Source organism: Schistocerca serialis, chromosome 5, assembly GCF_023864345.2.
Source record: "Schistocerca serialis cubense isolate TAMUIC-IGC-003099 chromosome 5, iqSchSeri2.2, whole genome shotgun sequence".
In the NCBI taxonomy this organism is placed as follows: Eukaryota; Metazoa; Arthropoda; class Insecta; order Orthoptera; family Acrididae; genus Schistocerca; species Schistocerca serialis.
The window spans coordinates 109365644-109386367 of NC_064642.1; the positions used below are offsets into that span (position 1 = coordinate 109365644).

At 44.2% G+C, this 20724-nt stretch overlaps 1 protein-coding gene across 1 annotated transcript in view; it reads right to left on the reverse strand.

The window, feature by feature from the left end:
* The window catches only part of LOC126481775 (hemicentin-2-like), a 699774-nt gene that overhangs the window by 417650 nt on the left and 261400 nt on the right, over nt 1–20724 (reverse strand). Inside the window, exon 2 of the mRNA XM_050105729.1 lies at nt 9128–9260. Coding sequence (XP_049961686.1) covers nt 9128–9260 — 133 coding nt within the window. The remainder of the gene's footprint in view (nt 1–9127; nt 9261–20724) is intronic.

Consider the following 20724-nt stretch of genomic DNA (forward strand, 5'->3'; position numbering starts at 1 on the left):
ATGGTGAATGTGAATGTATGATCACCTTTGAGACGACCCTTTGGTCACCTTTGGTGGGACCAAAGAGATGAAATTTACCTGAGCTTTGAGCGCCTGAAATGTGGCTGACCAATACGGTAGCAAGGTGCTCCCCCACTTCGGTAGAGGTGCGAGATGACCTGAAGAACAGCTATGTTTCAGCACTCTGCCGCTGGATCTAGTGTTGGTAAGACCTGTCTTAGGTGTGCTCCATATGGACAAAAGAGTGGAGACATGGTATGCATGTGAAATACTTAAGAGTAGTTTAGAATAATAATTTCTCTATTTCAGGAACTTTTGTGGGGAGAATTAAATGTCAGGCAGGTAATATTAAGGGGATCGTAGTAATCTTCGGAAGTGACCAACGGTCACAATGAAACCACGTGTAGCAATAAGTTGAAATACTTCCGAGTGCTTAAGTTAAGCTGAATTACTAGCGTGTGTACTATAAGTTGAAATATTTAAGAAATGGCTTGTGCAGGACTTGAAATTAGAGACGAGTACTTCCACGTGGTGAGTACTGTGTGAGTTTCAATCTGTGTATGAGACAAAGGATAAAGAGAAGTACTCGTCCATGGTATTAGTTGAGGACTCACGTGTGTGATTAATATGTTCTTAATATTACTTTGCGTGTTATTTTTCCGTGTGACGCTTGATTCAAACTATAATACTCTGAGAGAGAAGCAAGGTGAGTCAGCCGTCTATCCAGCAACGCCACTTGGCTTGTATTGCACAGGAAGACGTGCATATATCGTCCAGAGTTCGTAGTAGGAAAGAAAAGTTACGAAGTGGGGCAGTGTCGTGTGAAACTGGGATGAATACTAATTGAAGTGGGAAAGCTGAAAGTGATGTGATTATAATGTTGTGACTATTCCTTATGTCGTATTCCATGTTGCAGTGTGGTGTATGTCATGTAATTTAAGTATATGTGGTTTGCATGGGAGAGTAGCAAGGTAGTTTCAGAGGTAGTGGGTTATGCATGTTCCTTTTGTACCACTCGGTCTGGAGGAAAGTTTCGTGATGATGGTTGTGAGAGTTGAAGTGTGAGATATAAAAAAAAAAAAAAAATCCACCATCCTATCCAGAAAGTGCACTGTAGCGTTAAATAATTACGAGACCATAAGATAGAGAATCACCAATGTAAAGCCATGCCAGCTGGGCGGAATTTCTCAAGTGTTATTGTTGTCGGATATAGATTTTTTGTGTTTAGTTATAGAATTTATCGGAATAAATAAGATAGTGAAAAGAAAAAGATTGGTGGCCTTTTCCTTCGAATTTTATGTTGTCATGATATCCTGAATTTATAATGTGTGCGCCATTCATATTCAGTGCGATGGCCACGTGTTGATAAAAGCCGTTAAATAAAAAATAAAAAAAAAAGAAAATGTGGTATTGCCAGTGCGTAGTGAACAGTCAGAGTAGTGTAAATTACTAATAGTCAGATGTGCGTTTCCGTTGTGTAATATTCATACATGAGAATAATTTGTAACTTAATTGTGAGTACTACAGTTCATGTTACTCGATAAATAAGAATGAATCCACTCGCTTGGCAGACCACTCATCTTGCAGGCCTGACTGCTTGATGCCACAGTATGAGCAAGGCATGTGGGTGCCTCTCACCTTTAAGAATGAAAAACTGTGTTCTGTCTGAAAGGAAATGTGGATTACAGTCACTAACAGTATCGGCTACTGGAAACGTGATCAATAAGTAGTCCATGACACACAGAGCTTCCGATGCTTCCCACAATGGAATATGTAGCTTATAAAGTATCGAACCAGGTCTGTGATTGAAATCCAAATTTCCTGCCAAACAGAAGAAAGAGTTTCAATCTTAACGGAACAAAATATAAAGAGATGAAGAGGTAATTTCAAGAATACCTCAACAGAATGTTACAGGGTTTACAAGTGTTTGTTACAGGGCCGTGACTGTTTACATATTACATTGTGGAACGCATTGGAAGACCTTTGAGGCTGTTCGCAGATTGTGAGATCAGTCCAGAAGCAGATTGTAGCGAACGAAGACTGTAGCAAAATAGTACAAGAAGACCAACTGAACTTCGACGATTGGCTCAGGGTCTGGCAGTTCGAACGGAGATATACGTAACGTACTGCGCATAAATAAACGAAGAAGCCGGTGCTATTGCAGTACACAGTTCACAGGAAACATCCGGACTACCGAAGGTAGAATGATCACATAAACCAAAGTGTAGGGAAAGCAGATGCTTGACTGAGATTCAGGCGTTGTGCAACAGGGGCAGGTGCAGTGTGTACACTTAGGGAGCGTTCGTTGAAGGGAGAGCCGGCAATATATCACTGCCTCCCATGTACACGGATCAGCCAAAACATTATGATCACCTGCTTAAGAGCGTGTTTGTCCGCCTTCGGGACGAAATACATTACCGATTCTGCGTATAAGGTACGCGATAGTTTGTTGTCAGGTTTGGGGAGGTAACTGGCATTAGATGCCTACGCACTGGTTACGTAATTAGGGCAAATAACGGGCCGACAGCGACCCGAATGGGCTTCGTTGGAATCACATCAGGCGAAATTCGCTGGCGAGATATCAGCGTGAGTTCAGTATAATGCTCCTCAAACCACTGTAGTACGGTTCTGGCTGCTAGAAACGGCGATTATACTACTAAAAGATGACATCGCTGTCGGAGGAGATATCTGGCATGAACGAATGCAGGTTGTACGCAGGTGTCAATGTGTCTTGATTGCTACCACTGGTCACATACAAGTGCAGGAGAATGTATGCCGTAGTACAATACTGCTCCCACCAACCTGCGTCCATGGCGCGCTGCACGTTTCGAGCTGCCGTTCACTTCGACGACGGCGTTTATGGAGACAACCGTCGTTGTGTAGCAAAAATGTGATTCAGCCGAAGAACCGACACTTTTCCGCTGACCGATGGACGAATCTCGATGGTCCCGTGCCCACTGCAGTCGTAATTGACGATGTCGTTAGATCAACATGTGAACATTTACAGGTGGTCTACTGCGGAACTCTTTGTTCAACAATGTACGCTGAACGGTGTGCTCCGAAACTCTTTGGTGTGGTCCAGCTTTCTGATCTTTTGGCAAAGATACCACAGATCACCATTTTTGTATTTTCAAGATTACAGCCCAGTCAGCAATCGTGATAATCTAATATATATGAAACTATCAGCCTCGATTGCGGTAATGAAACCAACCTTTACCTAGGTTTCAGCGCAAATAATTGAGCCTTCTTCAGAAGATATACCGAAATCTATAATTTGTCTAAGGGGGCTTGGTCTAGAAATAAAACTAGAACAGCCTGAATAGGCGTAGTCACATTTTAAAAAAGCGGTAAGTAAGTACTAAGACAACACCAAGACTTAACGAAAGCTCTGGCGTGCGTCTCGTCTCCATGGACGCCGTGCGGTGGGCCTCGGGAGCTCACGTGAAACTAAGTAGGACTAGATAATGCGCTGAAAAAAAAAAAACATGGTGGGGAACATTGCGCATCTCTAAATCTCTAACTGAGACCATGAATGTCAAAGATAATAGACCAACGCTGTTATATCTTAAAACAAATTACTTATAGAAAGGTTGAATCTCTTAAATATAAAGCACCAGGTTATGACTAAAATGTAACAAACCATGCATGGATTTATGCAAGTTCGAACACACTACCCCGACTCACACTACTAGAATATATCGGCCCTTTCACAACGAATGCTGCATAACGCACCCATCGTTATTAATGAAAGATGACATAGGACATAAAACAGCGAAACTGTAGTATGTAAACGCCATAATGCAATAATCTCGGTTAACCTGTACACAGATGGTCGAGTAGGTGTTTTTATCAGTTGATGTAGATATACGTCTTATTGATGACACGCACTAAATAAAGAATATTATCAAGATTTTTTTTTTCTTATTACTAAAAGTAACTCGTGAGTGAACGAACAACGCCACTCCATCGCCATGTAATGGCAAATGACCAGCATAGGTCAAATTACGTTTTCGTGTAAAAAATATGGTAATTGCGTGAACGGACGTGCAATAGCCTTTCATCGCCCTTATACTTTATCGACCGACAGAGATCAATTTCACTACGCGCTACACAGGTATATCTTCTAAATAAGGCTCAATTATTTGAGCTGACACCTAGGTAAGGGTTGATTTCATTGCCGCAATCGAGGCTGATAGTTTCTTGTATACCATGAACCTACTTTGCACAGCAGGCAAGCATCGGGACCCCACGTTCTGTAAAGAGTCGTGGACGTCCAATCATTTAGCGCCTAGTAATAGTTTCACTGTCCTATCTCTTTCCGTTTTGGAGATACTCGTTCAAAAATGTTCAAATGTGTGTGAAATCTAATGGGACTTAACTGCTAAGGTCATCAGTCCCTAAGCTTATACACTACTTAACCTAAATTATCCTAAGGACAAACACACATTCCCGGGTTCGATTCCCGGCGGGGTCAGGGATTTTCTCTGCCTCGTGATGACTGGGTGTTGTGTGATGTCCGTAGGTTAGTTATGTTTAAGTAGTTCTAAGTTCTAGGGGACTGATGACCATAGATGTTAAGTCCCATAGTGCTCAGAGCCATTTGAACCATTTTTTTGAACAAACACACATACCCATGCCCGAGGGAGGACTCGAACCTCCGCAGGGATATACTCGCTCAGGGTCCCTGCATAATAACAATCTGCCTTTTGTCAAAGACGCTTATCTCAATGTTTTTCTCCACTTGCTGTCCATCTTTTCGACATGGTGATCATCCGTTCGTAACTGCTCCGCCTACATGATTCTGTTACTGCGACGCGTGCCGCCACGCCACTAGCGGCATCATATGTCACGGTGGGCGATGGTCCAAAAATGGTTCAAATAGCTCTGAGCACTATGGGACTTAACTTCTGAGGTCATCAGTCCCCTTGAACTTAGAACTACTGAAACCAAACTAACCTAAGGACATCACACATATCCATGCCCGAGGCAGGATTCGAACCTGATACCGTAGCGGTCGCGCGGTTCCAGACTGTAGTGCCTAGAACCACTCGGCCACCCCGGCCGGCGGGCAGTGGTCATAATGCTTTGGATTATCAGTGTGTCTCGCGAAATGACCACGTCGAAAAGCGTCACATAAACAAGAGCCCATACTGACCTTTCACGGCAGTCACTTTTCTCACACACAATCAGTGAATGGGCAGTGAAGGAGGGAAAAGTTGGTAGGTTACTCGTATAGTCTGTCTGTAAACTCAACAGCGAGCAACGCTTTTGCTGGGGGAAGTGGCCTTTCCCGGAAGAACCCCGCCACTGCCCTACAGGACAACCCAAAATCAGTTGCCTGTTAACTGTCTAGCGGTGTAGTTCGGCGTGCAGTGTTATACGTCGTTTCTGTTCGTGGGATCTTACAAGGGAACCTCCCCATCGCACCCCCGTCAGATTTAGTTATAAGTTGGCACAGTGGATAGGCCTTGAAAAACTGAACACAGATCAATCGAGAAAACAGGAAGAAGTTGTGCAGAACTATGAAAAAATTAAGCAAAATATACAAACTGAGTAGTCTATGTGCAACATATGCAACATCAAGGACAGTGTGACATCAGGAGCGCCGTGGTCCCGTGGTTAACGTGAGCAGCAGTGGAACGAGAGATCCTTGGTTCAAGTCCTCGCTCGAGTGAAAAATTTAATTTCTTTATTTTCACAGTTATGATCTGTCCGTTCGTTCATTGACGTCTTTGTTCACTGTAATAAGTTTAGTGTCTGTGTTTTGCGACCGCACCGCAAAACCGTGCGATTAGTAGACGAAAGGATGTGCCTCTCCAATGGGAACCGAAAACATTTGATCGCAAGGTCATAAGTCAACCGATTCCTCCACAGGAAAACACGTCTGTTATATTCTATACTACACTGGCGACGGCATCTGCGTCACATGACAGGAATATGTTCTCGACCCACCTAACTTGTACACTTGGCGAATAGGTAAAAAGATTCTTCTACCTTGCCCAATTTAGGTTTTCTTGTGGGTATGATAATCACTCCCAAAAAAGTGATGAAAACATAAGAGTTTGCCACATAAACTGCAACAAATGACTGCAACAGTCAGACAGTTTTCCCTGTGCTCTGTCAAAACATATCTTTTTAACGTTTTGAAATTTTTCCGTGTGTAGACCGTCAAATCCTGCATATGTCCAAGCAAATCTGAACATGTTCTGGAATTTTGGAGAACAAAGTTGATTGTGTGTGTGTGTGTGCCTGAACTTTGATAATTGTCTGAAAATAAAAAATTAAAATTTTCACTCTGGGGAAAATTCGAACCAAGGACCTCTGGTTCCACAGCTGCTCACGCTAATCACAGGACAACGGCGCTACTGAGGTAGTACTATCCTTAATGTTACATATCGTGAGCATGGACTACTCAGTTTGTATATTTTGCTTATTTTTTCATAGTTCCACACAATTTCTTCCTGTTTTCTCGATTGATCTGTGTTCAGTTTTTCAAGGCCTATCCACTGTGCCAACGTATGACTAAATCTGAGGGGGGTGCGATGGGGAGGTTCCCTTGTTAGTTGCCAATCTCAGTTACTTGACTTTGTGTACTCACTGATATACTTCAGTATCCGGAAGTGATGGATAATCGCCCTGCATTGCAAGAAAATGCGCAGAATACGAAGAAGAGGAGATATTTGCGCAGAACGAGCGTTCGATCGTCTGTAACGTTATTACAGCTTGTGTTAAGGAGGCTGCACAAAAAGAACTGTTGGCTAATATTACCAGTCCCAATCAATGGGCTGCAGTTTATGCAAACGTCAGCGTCGCCACAATAGGACGCACAAGAAAGGAACGCGAAAACAAGGCGCATGGTTTACTGGAATCGCCGCGAAGGATTACTAATAATTTAAGGAGGAAACCCATCGTTACAGACAGTTTCTAAAATTGGTCATTCGAGAAACGATGGAGGACTTTTACATAAACCACATGACGGAAGTTACTCACTGGCGTGAAACAAAAAATACATTTTCCTTGCAGAAAGATGTTTTACACAAGACATTGCGTGAAATGGGATTTACCTGGAAATACTGTTCAGACATGTTTACGAAGACAGAGACAAAAAGGCAGTGCGAATCGAACTAATACAACACACGTAATTGTATATTTCTGGTTACTTTTTAAACACTCGTCGTGTTGCTAGAAGTGTTAAGTTTTAATGCAGCCCTTCAAAGAAAACTTCTACCTTGTAGTAGAAACACAAAGTAAGAACAAGCCTTAAATTCTACAGACTGATTGCACTATATCTGGTTCGTCTTACGAATAGGGGAACATACATTCATATGAATAGGTATTCGGTTCTATGTTTGTAGTAGAATCCTGACTTCCGTTCTTATGTTAATGTTGTTGTTGTTCTTGTGCTCTTCAGTCCTGAGACTGGTCTGATGCAGCTCTCCATGCTACTCTATCCTGTGCAAGCTTCTTCATCTCCCAGTACCTACTGCAACCTACATCCTTCTGAATCTGCTTAGTGTATTCATCTCTTGGTCTCCCTCTACGATTTTTACCCTCCATGCTGCCCTCCAATGCTAAATTTGTGATCCCTTGATGCCTCAAAACATGTCCTACCAACCGATCCCTTCTTCTAATCAAGTTTTGCCACAAACTTCTCTTCTCCCCAATCCTATTCAATACCTCCTCATTAGTTACGTGATCTACCCACCTTATCTTCAGCATTCTTCTGTAGCACCAGATTTCGAAAGCTTCTATTCTCTTCTTGTCCAAACTAGTTTCGTCCATGTTTCACTTCCATACATGGCTACACTCCATACAAATACTTTCAGAAACGACTTCCTGACACTTAAATCTATACTCGACGTTAACAAATTTCTCTTCTTCAGAAACGATTTCCTTGCCATTGCCAGTCTACATTTTATATCCTCTCTACTTCGACCATCATCAGTTATTTTACTCCCTAAATAGCAAAACTCCTTTACTACTTTAAGTGTCTCATTTCCTAATCTAATTCCCTCAGCATCACCCGATTTAATTTGACTACATTCCATTATCCTCGTTTTGCTTTTGTTGATGTTCACCTTATATCCTCCTTTCAAGACACTGTCCATTCCGTTGAACTGCTCTTCCAAGTCCTTTGCTGTCTCTGACAGAATTACAATGTCATCGGCGAACCTCAAAGTTTTTACTTCTTCTCCATGAATTTTAATACCTACTCCGAATTTTTCTTTTGTTTCCTTTACTGCTTGCTCAATATACAGATTGAATAACATCGGGGAGAGGCTACAATCCTGTCTCACTCCTTTCCCAACCACTGCTTCCCTTTCATGCCCCTCGACTCTTATAACTGCCATCTGGTTTCTGTACAAATTGTAAATAGCCTTTCGCTCCCTGTATTTTACCCCTGCCATCTTCAGAATTTGAAAGAGAGTATTCCAGTTAACATTGTCAAAAGCTTTCTCTAAGTCTACAAATGCTAGAAACGTAGGTTTGCCTTTTCTTAATCTTTCTTCTAAGATAAGTCGTAAGGTTAGTATTGCCTCACGTGTTCCAACCTTTCTACGGAATCCAAACTGATCTTCTCCGAGGTCCGCTTCTACCAGTTTCTCCATTCGTCTGTAAAGAATTCGCGTTAGTATTTTGCAGCTGTGACTTATTAAACTGATAGTTCGGTAATTTTCACATCTGTCAACACCTGCTTTCTTTGGGATTGGAATTATTATATTCTTCTTGAAGTCTTCCATTCTTATGTTAATGTTATTCACTCTATAATGTTTTTTTTTCGAAGAAGCTATCGTCTTTTGTTTTCCTTACACTCCTAACGCATTTGTCTAAAAATAAACGCAGCCTGGACGTATCTGTACATGGCGTCGTCACAGATTTAAAGCGCGCGCCGTGGCAGGGACTGTACTACGTTGTGAAACAGCCTGTACAAGCGCTCTGTGACGTAGCAGGGTAGGCAGAGTGGGGACTCGCGCGCTCGCTCTTCAGTTTACCGACAGACTATATCTGATGTCGGATGAAGGTAAGTGGGCGAGTGTAGATGTAACTGTAGACGCTTGTAGCTTCTGCAAATGTTCTGTTAGCGTGGTAACGTGTTGTTGTACTGAGGTGAGCCGCGGCCGCCTACCTGTAGACGGGCGTGCCCAGGTCCTCGCGGTACCAGAGCACCAGCAGCACGGCGTCGCCCAGCTCCGGCGTCGAGATGTCGCAGGGCAGCCGCGCAGACTCGCCCGCCACCGCCGTCACGTTGAACAGCGGCACTGCGTCCCGGGAACAGCAACAGAGGCGCCTTGCGTTACGGTCGGCTCGATGCGGGCACAGGTAGTTACAGCTTACAAACACTGTCACGTACAACACACAATCGAATTGCGATTACCACAGCAGTATCACCATCAGAAGCTAGTACTTCCCATAGAAGTCCAAACTGAGATGAACTCCAGAATGAGATTTTCGCTCTGTAGAGGAGTGTGCGCTGATATGAAACTTCCTGGCGGAATAAAACTACGAGGGCAGTTCAATAAGTAATGCAACACATTTTTTTTTCGGCCAATTTTGGTTGAAAAAACCGCAAATTTCTTGTGGAATATTTTCAAACATTCCCGCTTCGTCTCGTATAGTTTTATTGACTTCCGACAGGTGGCAGCGCTGTACGGAGCTGTTAAAATGGCGTCTGTAACGGATGTGCGTTGCAAACAACGGGCAGTGATCGAGTTTCTTTTGGCGGAAAACCAGGGCATCTCAGATATTCATAGGCGCTTGCAGAATGTCTACGGTGATCTGGCAGTGGACAAAAGCACGGTGAGTCGTTGGGCAAAGCGTGTGTCATCATCGCCGCAAGGTCAAGCAAGACTGTCTGATCTCCCGCGTGCGGGCCGGCCGTGCACAGCTGTGACTCCTGCAATGGCGGAGCGTGCGAACACACTCGTTCGAGATGATCGACGGATCACCATCAAACAACTCTGTGCTCAACTTGACATATCTATTGGTAGTGCTGTCACAATTGTTCACCAGTTGGGATATTCAAAGGTTTGTTCCCGCTGGGTCCCTCGTTGTCTAACCGAACACCATAAAGAGCAAAGGAGAACCATCTGTGCGGAATTGCTTGCTCGTCATGTGGCTGAGGGTGACAATTTCTTGTCAAAGATTGTTACAGGCGATGAAACATGGGTTCATCACTTCGAACCTGAAACAAAACGGCAATCAATGGAGTGGCGCCACACCCACTCCCCTACCAAGAAAAAGTTTAAAGCCATACCCTCAGCCGGTAAAGTCATGGTTACAGTCTTCTGGGACGCTGAAAGGGTTATTCTGTTCGATGTCCTTCCCCATGGTCAAACGATCATCTCTGAAGTGTATTGTGCTACTCTTCAGAAATTGAAGAAACGACTTCAGCGTGTTCGTAGGCGCAAAAATCTGAACGAACTTCTCCTTCTTCATGACAACGCAAGACCTCACACAAGTCTTCGCACCCGAGAGGAGCTCACAAAACTTCAGTGGACTGTTCTTCCTCATGCACCCTACAGCCCCGATCTCGCACCGTCGGATTTCCATATGTTTGGCCCAATGAAGGACGCAATCCGTGGGAGGCACTAAGCGGATGATGAAGAAGTTATTGATGCAGTACGACGTTGGCTCCGACATCGACCTGTGGAATGGTACCGTGCAGGCATACAGGCCCTCATTTCAAGGTGGCGTAAGGCCGTAGCATTGAATGGAGATTACGTAGAAAAATAGTGTTGTGTAGCTAAAAGATTGGGGAATAACCTGGTGTCTTTCAATGCTGAATAAAACAACCCCTGTTTCAGAAAAAAAATGTGTTGCATTACTTATTGAACTGCCCTCGTATGTGCCGGACCGAGACTCGAACTCGGGACATTTGCCTTTCGCGGGCAAGCGCCTAACTCATGTCTCCGCAATATCCTTTATTTCAGGAGTGCTAGTTCTGCGAGGTTCGCAGGAGAGCTTCTGGAAAGTTTGGAAGGTAGGAGACGAGGTACTGGCGGAATTAAAGCTGTGAGGACGGGGTGTGAGTCGTGCTTGGGTAGCTCAGATGATAGAGCACTTGCCCGCGAAAGGCAAAGAGCCGGAGTTCGAGTGTCGGTCCGGCACATAGTTTTAATCTGCCAGGAAGTTTCATATCAGTGCAAAATGGTTCAAATGGCTCTGAGCACTATGCTACGTAACTGCTGAGGTCGTCAGTCCTCTAGAACTTAGAACTACTTAAACCTAACTAACCTAATGACATCACACATCCACGCCCGAGGCAGGATTTGAACCTGCGACCGTAGCGGTCGCGCGGTTCCAGGCTGTAGCGCCTAGAACCGCTTTGCCACCCCGGCCGGCCATATCAGTGCACACTCCGCTGCAGACTGTGGCTTTTCGCGGTGATGCTGTAGTATACAGAGAAGTTGCAGCATTAGAAAATTGCAGCGAAATGCAGGAAGACCTGCAGCGGATAGGCACTTGGTGCAGCGAGTGGCAACTGACACTTAACATAGACAAATGTAATGTATTGCTAATACATGGAAAGAAGGATCCTTTATTGTATGATTATATGACAGCGGAACCAACACTGGTAGCAGTTACTTCTGTCAAATATCTGGGAGTCTGCGTACGGAACGATTTGAAGTGGAATGACCATATAAAATTAATTGTTGGTATGGCGGGTGCCAGGTTGAGATTCATTGGGAGAGTCCTTAGAAAATGTAGTCCATCAACAAAGGAGGTAGCTTACAAAACACTCGTTAGAGCTTTACTTGAGTATTGCTCATCAGTGTGGGATCCGTACCAGGTTGGGTTGACAGAGGAGGTAGAGAAGATCCAAAGAAGAGCGGCGCGTTTCGTCACAGGGTTATTTGGTAGGCGTTACGGAGATGTTTAGCAAACTCAAGTGGCAGACTCTGCAAGAGAGGCGCTCTGCATCGCGGTGTAGCTTTCCGTCCAGGTTTCGAGAGGGTGCGTTTCTGGTTGAGGTATCAAATATATTGCTTCCCCCTACTTATACCTCCCGACGAGATCACGAATGTAAAATTAGAGAGATTCGAGCGCGCACGGAGGCTTTCCGGCAGTCGTTCTTCCCGCGAACCATACGTGACTGGAACAGGAAAGGGAGGTAATGACAGTGGCACGTAAAGTGACCTCCGCCACACATCTGTGGGTGGCTTGCGGAGTAAAAATGTAGATGCAGATGTAGATATAAAATCTCATTCTGGAAACATCCCCCAGGCTGTGGCTAAGCCATATCTCCGCAATATCCTTTCTTTCAGGTGCACTAGTTCTGCAAGTTTCGCATGAGAGCGTCTGTAAAGTTTGGAAGGTAGGGGACGAGGTACTGAGATGAACTGTTAGTTTCTGCAGAAATGCTTCTTTTTATACTTAGGGTTAGGTGGTGCAATTGCGATCATTTCGGACAAATGTTATTGTAACTGGAAATATATTGAGAAAAGAAATTGTTTTAACTATGGCATTTGTTCTTGGATGTTTAATGAATATCTAACACAAATATCACGCAATTACAAATGTTAGTATAAACACAAAAAAAGATTACAGAATTGAGAGAAATCGATCAAAAATACTATTGTGATCACTTCCTGGTACAATTTTGATCACTGGCATCTTCCACACAAAAAGCACTTTTCCCCTCGGACACCAACGCATACTTCGTGGTACTAAACACTACATTTCTGGCTGCGAATCCAGTCACCCTTGGCTACTGATTCTGCACTATAATAATTCAATAAACAAAATCCACAATTATTATCGTTGTCCGCTAGCGAATTGAAGTTTGGTACACTTCTTTCATCATTACTAACAGACGCACATTTCTGTTTATTTTTCTTGCTGGATTTGATCATTGCTTTCCTTGTGCCTTGTTGACAAAGCTTTCTCTTGCTGCGGAGGTTTTCCAGGTTTTCATCTGAAGTGAGTCTAGCTGATGTCTCTGTTTTCCTCTTCCGAGACGATAATTTTTTTCTCTGGACTTGGCAAAATGTCCTTGAGGGCATCATGCTGAGAAATGGTACTGGGCCCTGGCGTTACTGATTTGCCGTGTTCTTCAGCTACATCTTTTGAAAATAAGGGTTCTTCTCCCACAATGCTGTTAGTAGTTTGACTAGTGGAGATGAAGGAGCAGGAGCCTCGAATAACTATGAAGGTGCAAATTCTCCCATGTGTTAGAGGCCCTGCTGTTGTAATTATGACGACATTATGTTAACTTTGGGATATGTGGATATGTGGATGCAGGCTGCACAGGGAAGATGATGGCTGGTTGATTTGGGGGAGGGGGCCAAACATCGAGGTCATCAGTTCCATCGGATGAGGGAAGGATGGGGAAGGAAATCCGCTGTGCCCTTTCAAAGGGACCATCCCGGCATTTTCCTCAAGCAAACTTAGGGAAATTACGGAAAACCTAAATCAGAATGCCCGGACGCGGGTTTGAACCGGCATCCTCCCGAATGCGAGTCCACAAGATAATATGTGAAGTACCATGCACCCAGAACAACGCCCTCGCCATAGTTTTCAGTCTTTTGCGCTATATGCTGCCACTTCCTTTAAATACCAGCAGAGTTATCAACTGACATAACATTTCGTGAATGACTGCTAATTCCATAATCATTCCCACCTCTTTCTAGGGGTACTGACGCCGGTAATTCTGCAAGAAGAGAAGAATCACATTACATCCTCATAGCTGCCATTTTCTTACCTGCTTCGTCATCATAGTCCAGCTTTTATCCAAGTCAATTATATCTCCAATTTCTATTCACGGAACTGAATTTGTACTCTGCGTCGCTGGAATCTTCCAAGTACGTACTGATGTTACACTGTCACATGCCATTCTCATCATCTAGCTGTGACTATTCTCAAGGAAAATGTGTGCTCATAATCTGTTTATGGAGCATCATCCAAATTAGATAAGCCAAAGATAGAAAAAACGGCATACAGACAAAGTGGAATGTGACTGATACAATGCCTCAACGAACTGTAGTGCTAGACTGCATCACTTCTATCTGTTCATCACTTCTTATTTCTAGTTTATGGCCATGAGGCCTGTAGATGGTATGAGAGGTTGTTGTTTTTGAGTACATTGATTTTCTAGCCAGGTACGCGATTTCTCATACATCCTACACTTTCCCCTCGAGTATACCTCACGAGAAGGCATACAACACTAGTAGTGATCCAAAAACGAGGACAAAAGTAAAGGATCTACAAAAGCTTGCACAACAAAGTTCTGCACGATGCAGTGGCTTTTATGAAACACTTTTCAAATGTCCCATAACACTCACAGAGGAACACAACAACAAATTTCTGCACGATGCAGTGACTTTTACGTAACACTTTTCAAATGTCCCATAACACTCACAGAGGAACACAATTAATTAGAAGAAAAACTGCCCAGTTCCCGCATTTGTGTGTTTCTTTCAAGATACTTCTTATTTTTGCTCACTCTCTAATTCCATCATATGAAGCAATATTGTAAAATATCTTTTTGACAGTTTATTGGCAATTTTATTAACATTTCAAAAATTCATACGATTGCAAATTCGTACTTTCCAAGTAGGGCATTTCTACGATATGCATGGTGGTCACAAACAGTCTAGAAATTTGTAAGGTTGCTACAGGGGAGATCGTGCTAAGAAATAACGCTTCAAGAAAAAAAATTCGATACGTAGGACCGTTTCCGTATCAATTAGCATCCAGATTAGCCAGTCAGGCAGTCGCTCGCAGATTGAAGCGGCCCGCCAGAAATGGTGTCGCCAACACATTCTTCGTTTGGTTTCATAAAACCAAAAAAGAGAACGAAACAAAATTGGATATGTGAGGGTAATTTATCATCTTACTATGGGAACAACTAACACTATTTGTATTTGCGGCCGCTTGAATTTGCACGCGCCCAATGCTAATTAACTCGGAAACGACGCAATTATTCCAGCCTTTTTCTTCACAAGTATTTCTAGCACAACCTACCTTGCAACCTCCTTAAAAGTTATTCAGAATATGTCTGACAACCCTATATGTACGAGGCGGAATCCAAAATTTTCGTGACTGGTGCTGCCATCTGGAAAGTAGGATTAGTACATCTTTGCACTGCTAGGTGGCGAGAGCTTCGTATCTGATGAGTCAGTGTGCGGAGTGGCACTCAGCTGGGAGGACGTGTTGCGTGTCCACAGTGATTTCTGTAATACTCTGTGTTTGGTGCGTGGCGATTTTACAATGAATCCATGAACAGAACATCGCGTGTGTATCAAATTCTGTTCGGATCTCGATAAAAGTGCTATGGAGACCCTTGCAATGATTCAACAAGTGTTTGGGGGACAGAGAATGAGCCATACACGTGTGTTTGACTGGCATGCTCGGTTCAGGTCCGGCCTTACAGACATCGAAGATGATGCTCACACTGGAAGGCCTGGTAGTTGCACAACGCCAGACATTGTAGCCGAACTTCAACAATTGGTTCGTGCGGATCGACGTCGAACTATTCAAGACCATGCCGATGAAGTGGGTGTTGATTATGGAACATGTCAATGGATGTTGACTGATGAATTTGGCATGCATCGTGTCACCGCAAAATTTGTGCCAAGGATCTTAACTTCTGATCAGAAGGCGCAGCATGATGAATTGTGCACAGACCTTCGTCAGAACGCATCTAATGATCCAACCTTCTTGTCACAGTTAAACACTGGCAACGAGAGCTGGATTTATGGTTATGACTAAGAGACAAAGCAACAATAATCACAGAGGACGAGCCTGGGTTCTCCAAGACCCAAAAAAGAGGAACAGGTGGAGAGTAAAGTGAAGAGCATGACCCTCGTTTTCTTTGATACCAAGGGAATTGTGCATGAAGAATTCGTCCCACCCAATCAAACAGGGAATTCTACATACTACTGTGATGTTTTGCGACAGCTCGGTGAAAAGGTGCGGCGACGATGGCCCGAACTTTGGCATCAGGGGAACTGGATGCTGCATTACAACGATGCGCCCTGTCACACGTCCTTGCTCACCAGGACCTTTTGGCCAATAACAACATGGCGGTTATACCCCACCCACCGTACTCGCCAGATTTGGCACCTTGCGACTTCGCGCTATTCCCAAAACTGAAACTCAATTTGAAAGGCTGTCGGTTCGACACTCTAGAGAGGATTCAAGAAGCATCGCTGGCAGTGATAAACACCCTCAAAGAACAGGACTTCCCGAAAACGTTTCACCAGTGGCAGAAGCGCTGTGACCGGTGTGTACGTGCAAATGGGAACTGATGGTGACTGTAAGTCCAAAGATAAGGTTTTCAACAGATGGCAGCACGAGTCCGAAAATTTTGGATAGCACCTCATAGAGCATAATAATTGGCTGACTTGCCAGACATCCTCAGGCATGGGTGTGTGTGTTGTCTTCAGCATAAGTTAGTTTAAGTTAGAATGAGTAGTGCATAAGCCTAGAGACCGATGACCTCAGCAGGTTCGTCCCATACAAACTTATCACAAATAAATAAAAAAAAAATGAATCTTGTCAGATGTAGTAGTACTCTTCCTTTTAGAACTGTGAGAAAACATGACTGCAAAGCTGCTGAAAATACTGTGTTTGAAAAGATCTATGACGTCTTTGTGTCCATTGATCAATTTCACTTTTGTTATAAAGGTTCTTCCTGGATGTAGTAGTTCAGGCGATGGTGTGGTTCAGCACCCTAGTAGTCGCCTGCTTCCCTGATGGTGGCTAGAGATAAAGTGAGTGGCCAGAAGTCACAGGCAGGATTGCCTCTGTTGAAAATGTGCACTACTAGTTACATGTACAGTTGATGATCATTTGGTACTAGGAAAATCATTCGTAAGATAATGAGCCGTGCGGCCTCAGCGAGGGCGCCCCCGCAATCCTACAAGGTGCATTCTTGTTCTAAGGCCTCCGATTTTTTTTCTCCGGACTGGAAAGAGATAGAAACATGCGCATTGATTTAAAATGAGGCCGCGTTCAACGTCAATACGTCCCAGAGTTGGCAGCACCGTACGGCAGATGGAATTTTACCGCCAGCGGCGAGAATGAGATCTGTTTTAAATACTTAAAATGGCGACGTTTTCCTTACTTGAACAGCGTGCAATCATTCGTTTTCTGAATTTGCGTGGTGTGAAACCAATTGAAATTCATCGACAGTTGGAGACATGTGATGATGGAGTTATGGATGTGTCGAAAGTTTCGTGGGTGCGACAGTTTAATGAGGGCAGAACATCATGAGACAACAAACCGAAACAACCTCGGGCTCGCACAAGCCGGTCTGACGATATGATCGAGAAAGTGGAGAGAATTGTTTTGGGGGATCGCCGAATGACTGTTGAACACATCGCCTCCAGAGTTGGCATTTCTGTGGGTTCTGTGCACACAATCCTGCATGACGACCTGAAAATGCGAAAAGTGTCGTCCAGGTGGGTGCCACGAATGCTGACGGACGACCACATGGCTCCCTGTGTGGCATGTTGCCAAGCAATGTTGACGCGCAACGACAGCATGAATGGGACTTTCTTTTTGTCGGTTGTGACAATGGATGAGATGTGGGTGCCATTTTTCAATCCAGAAACAAAGCGCCAGTCAGCTCAATGGAAGCACACAGATTCACCGCCACCAAAAAAATCTCGGGTAACCGCCAGTGCTGAAAAAATGATGGTGTCCATGTTCTGGGACAGCGAGGGCGTAATCCTTACCCATTGCGTTCCAAAGGGCACTACGGTAACAGGTGCATCCTATGAAAATGTTTTGAAGAACAAATTCCTTCCTGCACTGCAACAAAAACGTCCGGGAAGGGCTTCGCGTGTGCTGTTTCACCAAGACAACGCACCTGCACATCGAGCTAACGTTACGCAACAGTTTCTTCGTGATAACAACTTTGAAGTGATTCCTCATGCTCCCTACTCACCTGACCTGGATCCTAGTGACTTTTGGCTTTTTCCAACAATGAAAGACACTCTCCGTGACCGCACATTCACCAGCCGTGCTGCTATTGCCTCAGCGATTTTCCAGTGGTCAAAACAGACTCCTAAAGAGGCCTTCGCCACTGCCATGGAATCATGGCGTCAGCGTTGTGAAAAATGTGTACGTCTGCAGGGCGATTACGTCGAGAAGTAACGCCAGTTTCATCGATTTCGGGTGAGTAGCTAATTAGAAAAAAAATCGGAGGCCTTAGAACATGAATGCACCTCGTACTAGCGCCACTTTTGCGCGTGTCCCATCGACAATGGCCCTCGTCGTATCATCGGTAATGTGTTCCCTCTGGGGCTGTGTTGTGAGTGGTGTGTTGGACGCTGAGCTGGACGGGTGTGCCTGAGTACTTGGTGTCCTGGCGATTGCAGCGAGTTGTAACCGTTGATCGTAGGGCAACTGGGCCTGCGTTTTCCAGGGTCGTTGACCGTTGCTACCGATGAGTTTAGCGGGCAAGCAGCGGCTCTCGTCGCGTGCAACGTGGTTACCAAGTGCATCAGTCAGTTATGATGTGCTAAATACGCCGAGATGTATTGGAAAAAAATGTTAGCAGCTATGAGGAGGTGGGCTGTATTATCCGGTGCCTACCTGGTGTCCTGAAGCTATTGGCCTCCTTGTAATTTATTAGAAATTGTGTATGAAGTCCGTTCAGTAAGTACTGTACTTAAGGATTCTGACCTGGTGTGAGCTTGCCAGGAATCTGGATCTTTTATGCCTTCCAGTGACCACTTTTAGACCAATGTGCGTCAATCTGAGGGTTTCTGCAACCGACATGGTATTACGTTTTAATATCATTCTCGTACTTGAAATCTTTGTTTGTTGTCATTGAGTACTTGATACTACTGATTGTAATTTCTGTTTGTTGTAGAACTTAAGGCCCTTCGTGGGACGACTAATTGAATTAGGCCTAAAGTTCTGTGTGCTCAGCCAAAAGGTAAGTATTGTTTGGGTCATGTGTGTGTGTGTGTGTGTGTGTGTGTGTGTGTGTGTGTGTGTGTGTTTGTATTTGCACACTCTCTTTCTCACTGTTGATGAGCCCTTCAGGTTATAGGTGTATATTTTAACGAGCCATCTGCCATTTGTTGCTTATCCAAATCGCAGCGTCTATTATTCGATAGGAGGCGTCAGTAGAGGTATACCTTGATTTACTTAATCTTGTTTGAATTGTTATGTAATTATTCTTTCATATGACTTTGTACATTGTTTCTTGTTATTGCTAGGAAGGTTGACTTTCTGTGTGTATGGGCGGGGCGCTCCTATACTGAAGCATTAATAGTTGGTTTCCTTAAAAATAATCTTTAATTGGCCATGTAAGTACTTCTGTGATTCTTTGTTTCTGTCAAACTTGTTTGGTGTTGGTTGTTAGGTATATAGCATCTTTTTGTCGGCAGCGGTTGACGCATTCTGTTCTCCTGGTCCGGGGCAGCGACCTGTTTCCCTTTCTACTTCCACTGCTTGTCCGTCATCGCACGAGGCCTAGGTGCTAGTGGGTCACACACGCTTTTGCGGATCTCCGTTCCAGCCTCAAGTTGAGTAGTTCATTGTCATTCAGTTTGGTATCGTGCTGCTGCGAGGCTGTTGCCGGACTAGGAACTAACTTCCTCAATGTTGTTGTAACATGGTTGTGGGCGTGCGATGAAAGCCTTTGGGCAAAATGAGCGCCGAGTCTCCTGCTTTCTTAAAAAACAAAGGCTTTACTTGTCATTATCATTTATTAGTATTTTAGGCGCCCGGTAAATTATTTCAGTACTTAGCTGGATTTATGTGTGACAGGTTTGTGGCCAATCAGTAAAGTACTACTGTTTGCTTCGGGTTTTACAAGTGGGTAGCATTTGCTCCTCTTGGCCGTGTCGTCTGTTTACGAGAGCAGAATTGTTCTGGTGTAAAATAAACCGCGGTCAAGAACGTTAGGGCATAGAGGGCGAATAGCACGCTCACCGAACCCTCTCTAGGACAACGAGGCAGCAGCGGCGTCTACACGAAGAGGACATAAGCGCCGCGCCACCTGGCAGCAGCCCAGTTGAAGACTAGCAGTTCTACGAACGCTACAGTAGTGACTCATAAACTGTATTGTTTCACTTGTATTACAAGTTGTATACACTGAAGAGACTTCTTACTTGATTGTCGCCAATTCCTTGCTACACATCATTGTAAATTCCCGAAGTTAAATACTGTCATTTATCTTATTGCAATAAACATTCGTTAATACGATTTGCTTGAACTGATGTCTAACGATCCAAGAAAGCTGTTTTCCTAGGCATCCCGTATTCGATGAGTAGGCAGAACACAACATTGGCGACAAATGTTGAAATGTTCAAATGTGTGTGAAATCTTATGGGACTCAACTGCTAAGGTCATCAGTCCCTAAGCTTACACACTACTTAACCTAAATTATCCTAAGGACAAACACACACACCCATGCCCGAAGGAGGACTCGAACCTCCGCCGGGACCAGCCGCACAGTCCATGACTGCAGCGCCTTAGTCCGCTCGGCTAATTCCGCGCGGTAACATTGGCGACAAAAAGGTCCACAGATTCCACAGCGTGAAGCCTGTGTCTAGCTGCCAGAACTTTTCTTTTGTTTCGCTGGTGCCTTAATTCTAGATTTGCTTCTCTTGCAGGGGTATCACCTTGCTTTAACAAACTGTTATAGTGTTTCTGCTAATCAGTGTCTTCAGTTGGGCGTTGCAGAGCTTTCCTTTGCTTTTGTGCTTATTTTTCTTGCTTACCTTGTCTGCTTATTGCCTTTGCATCTTCCGATATACCAAC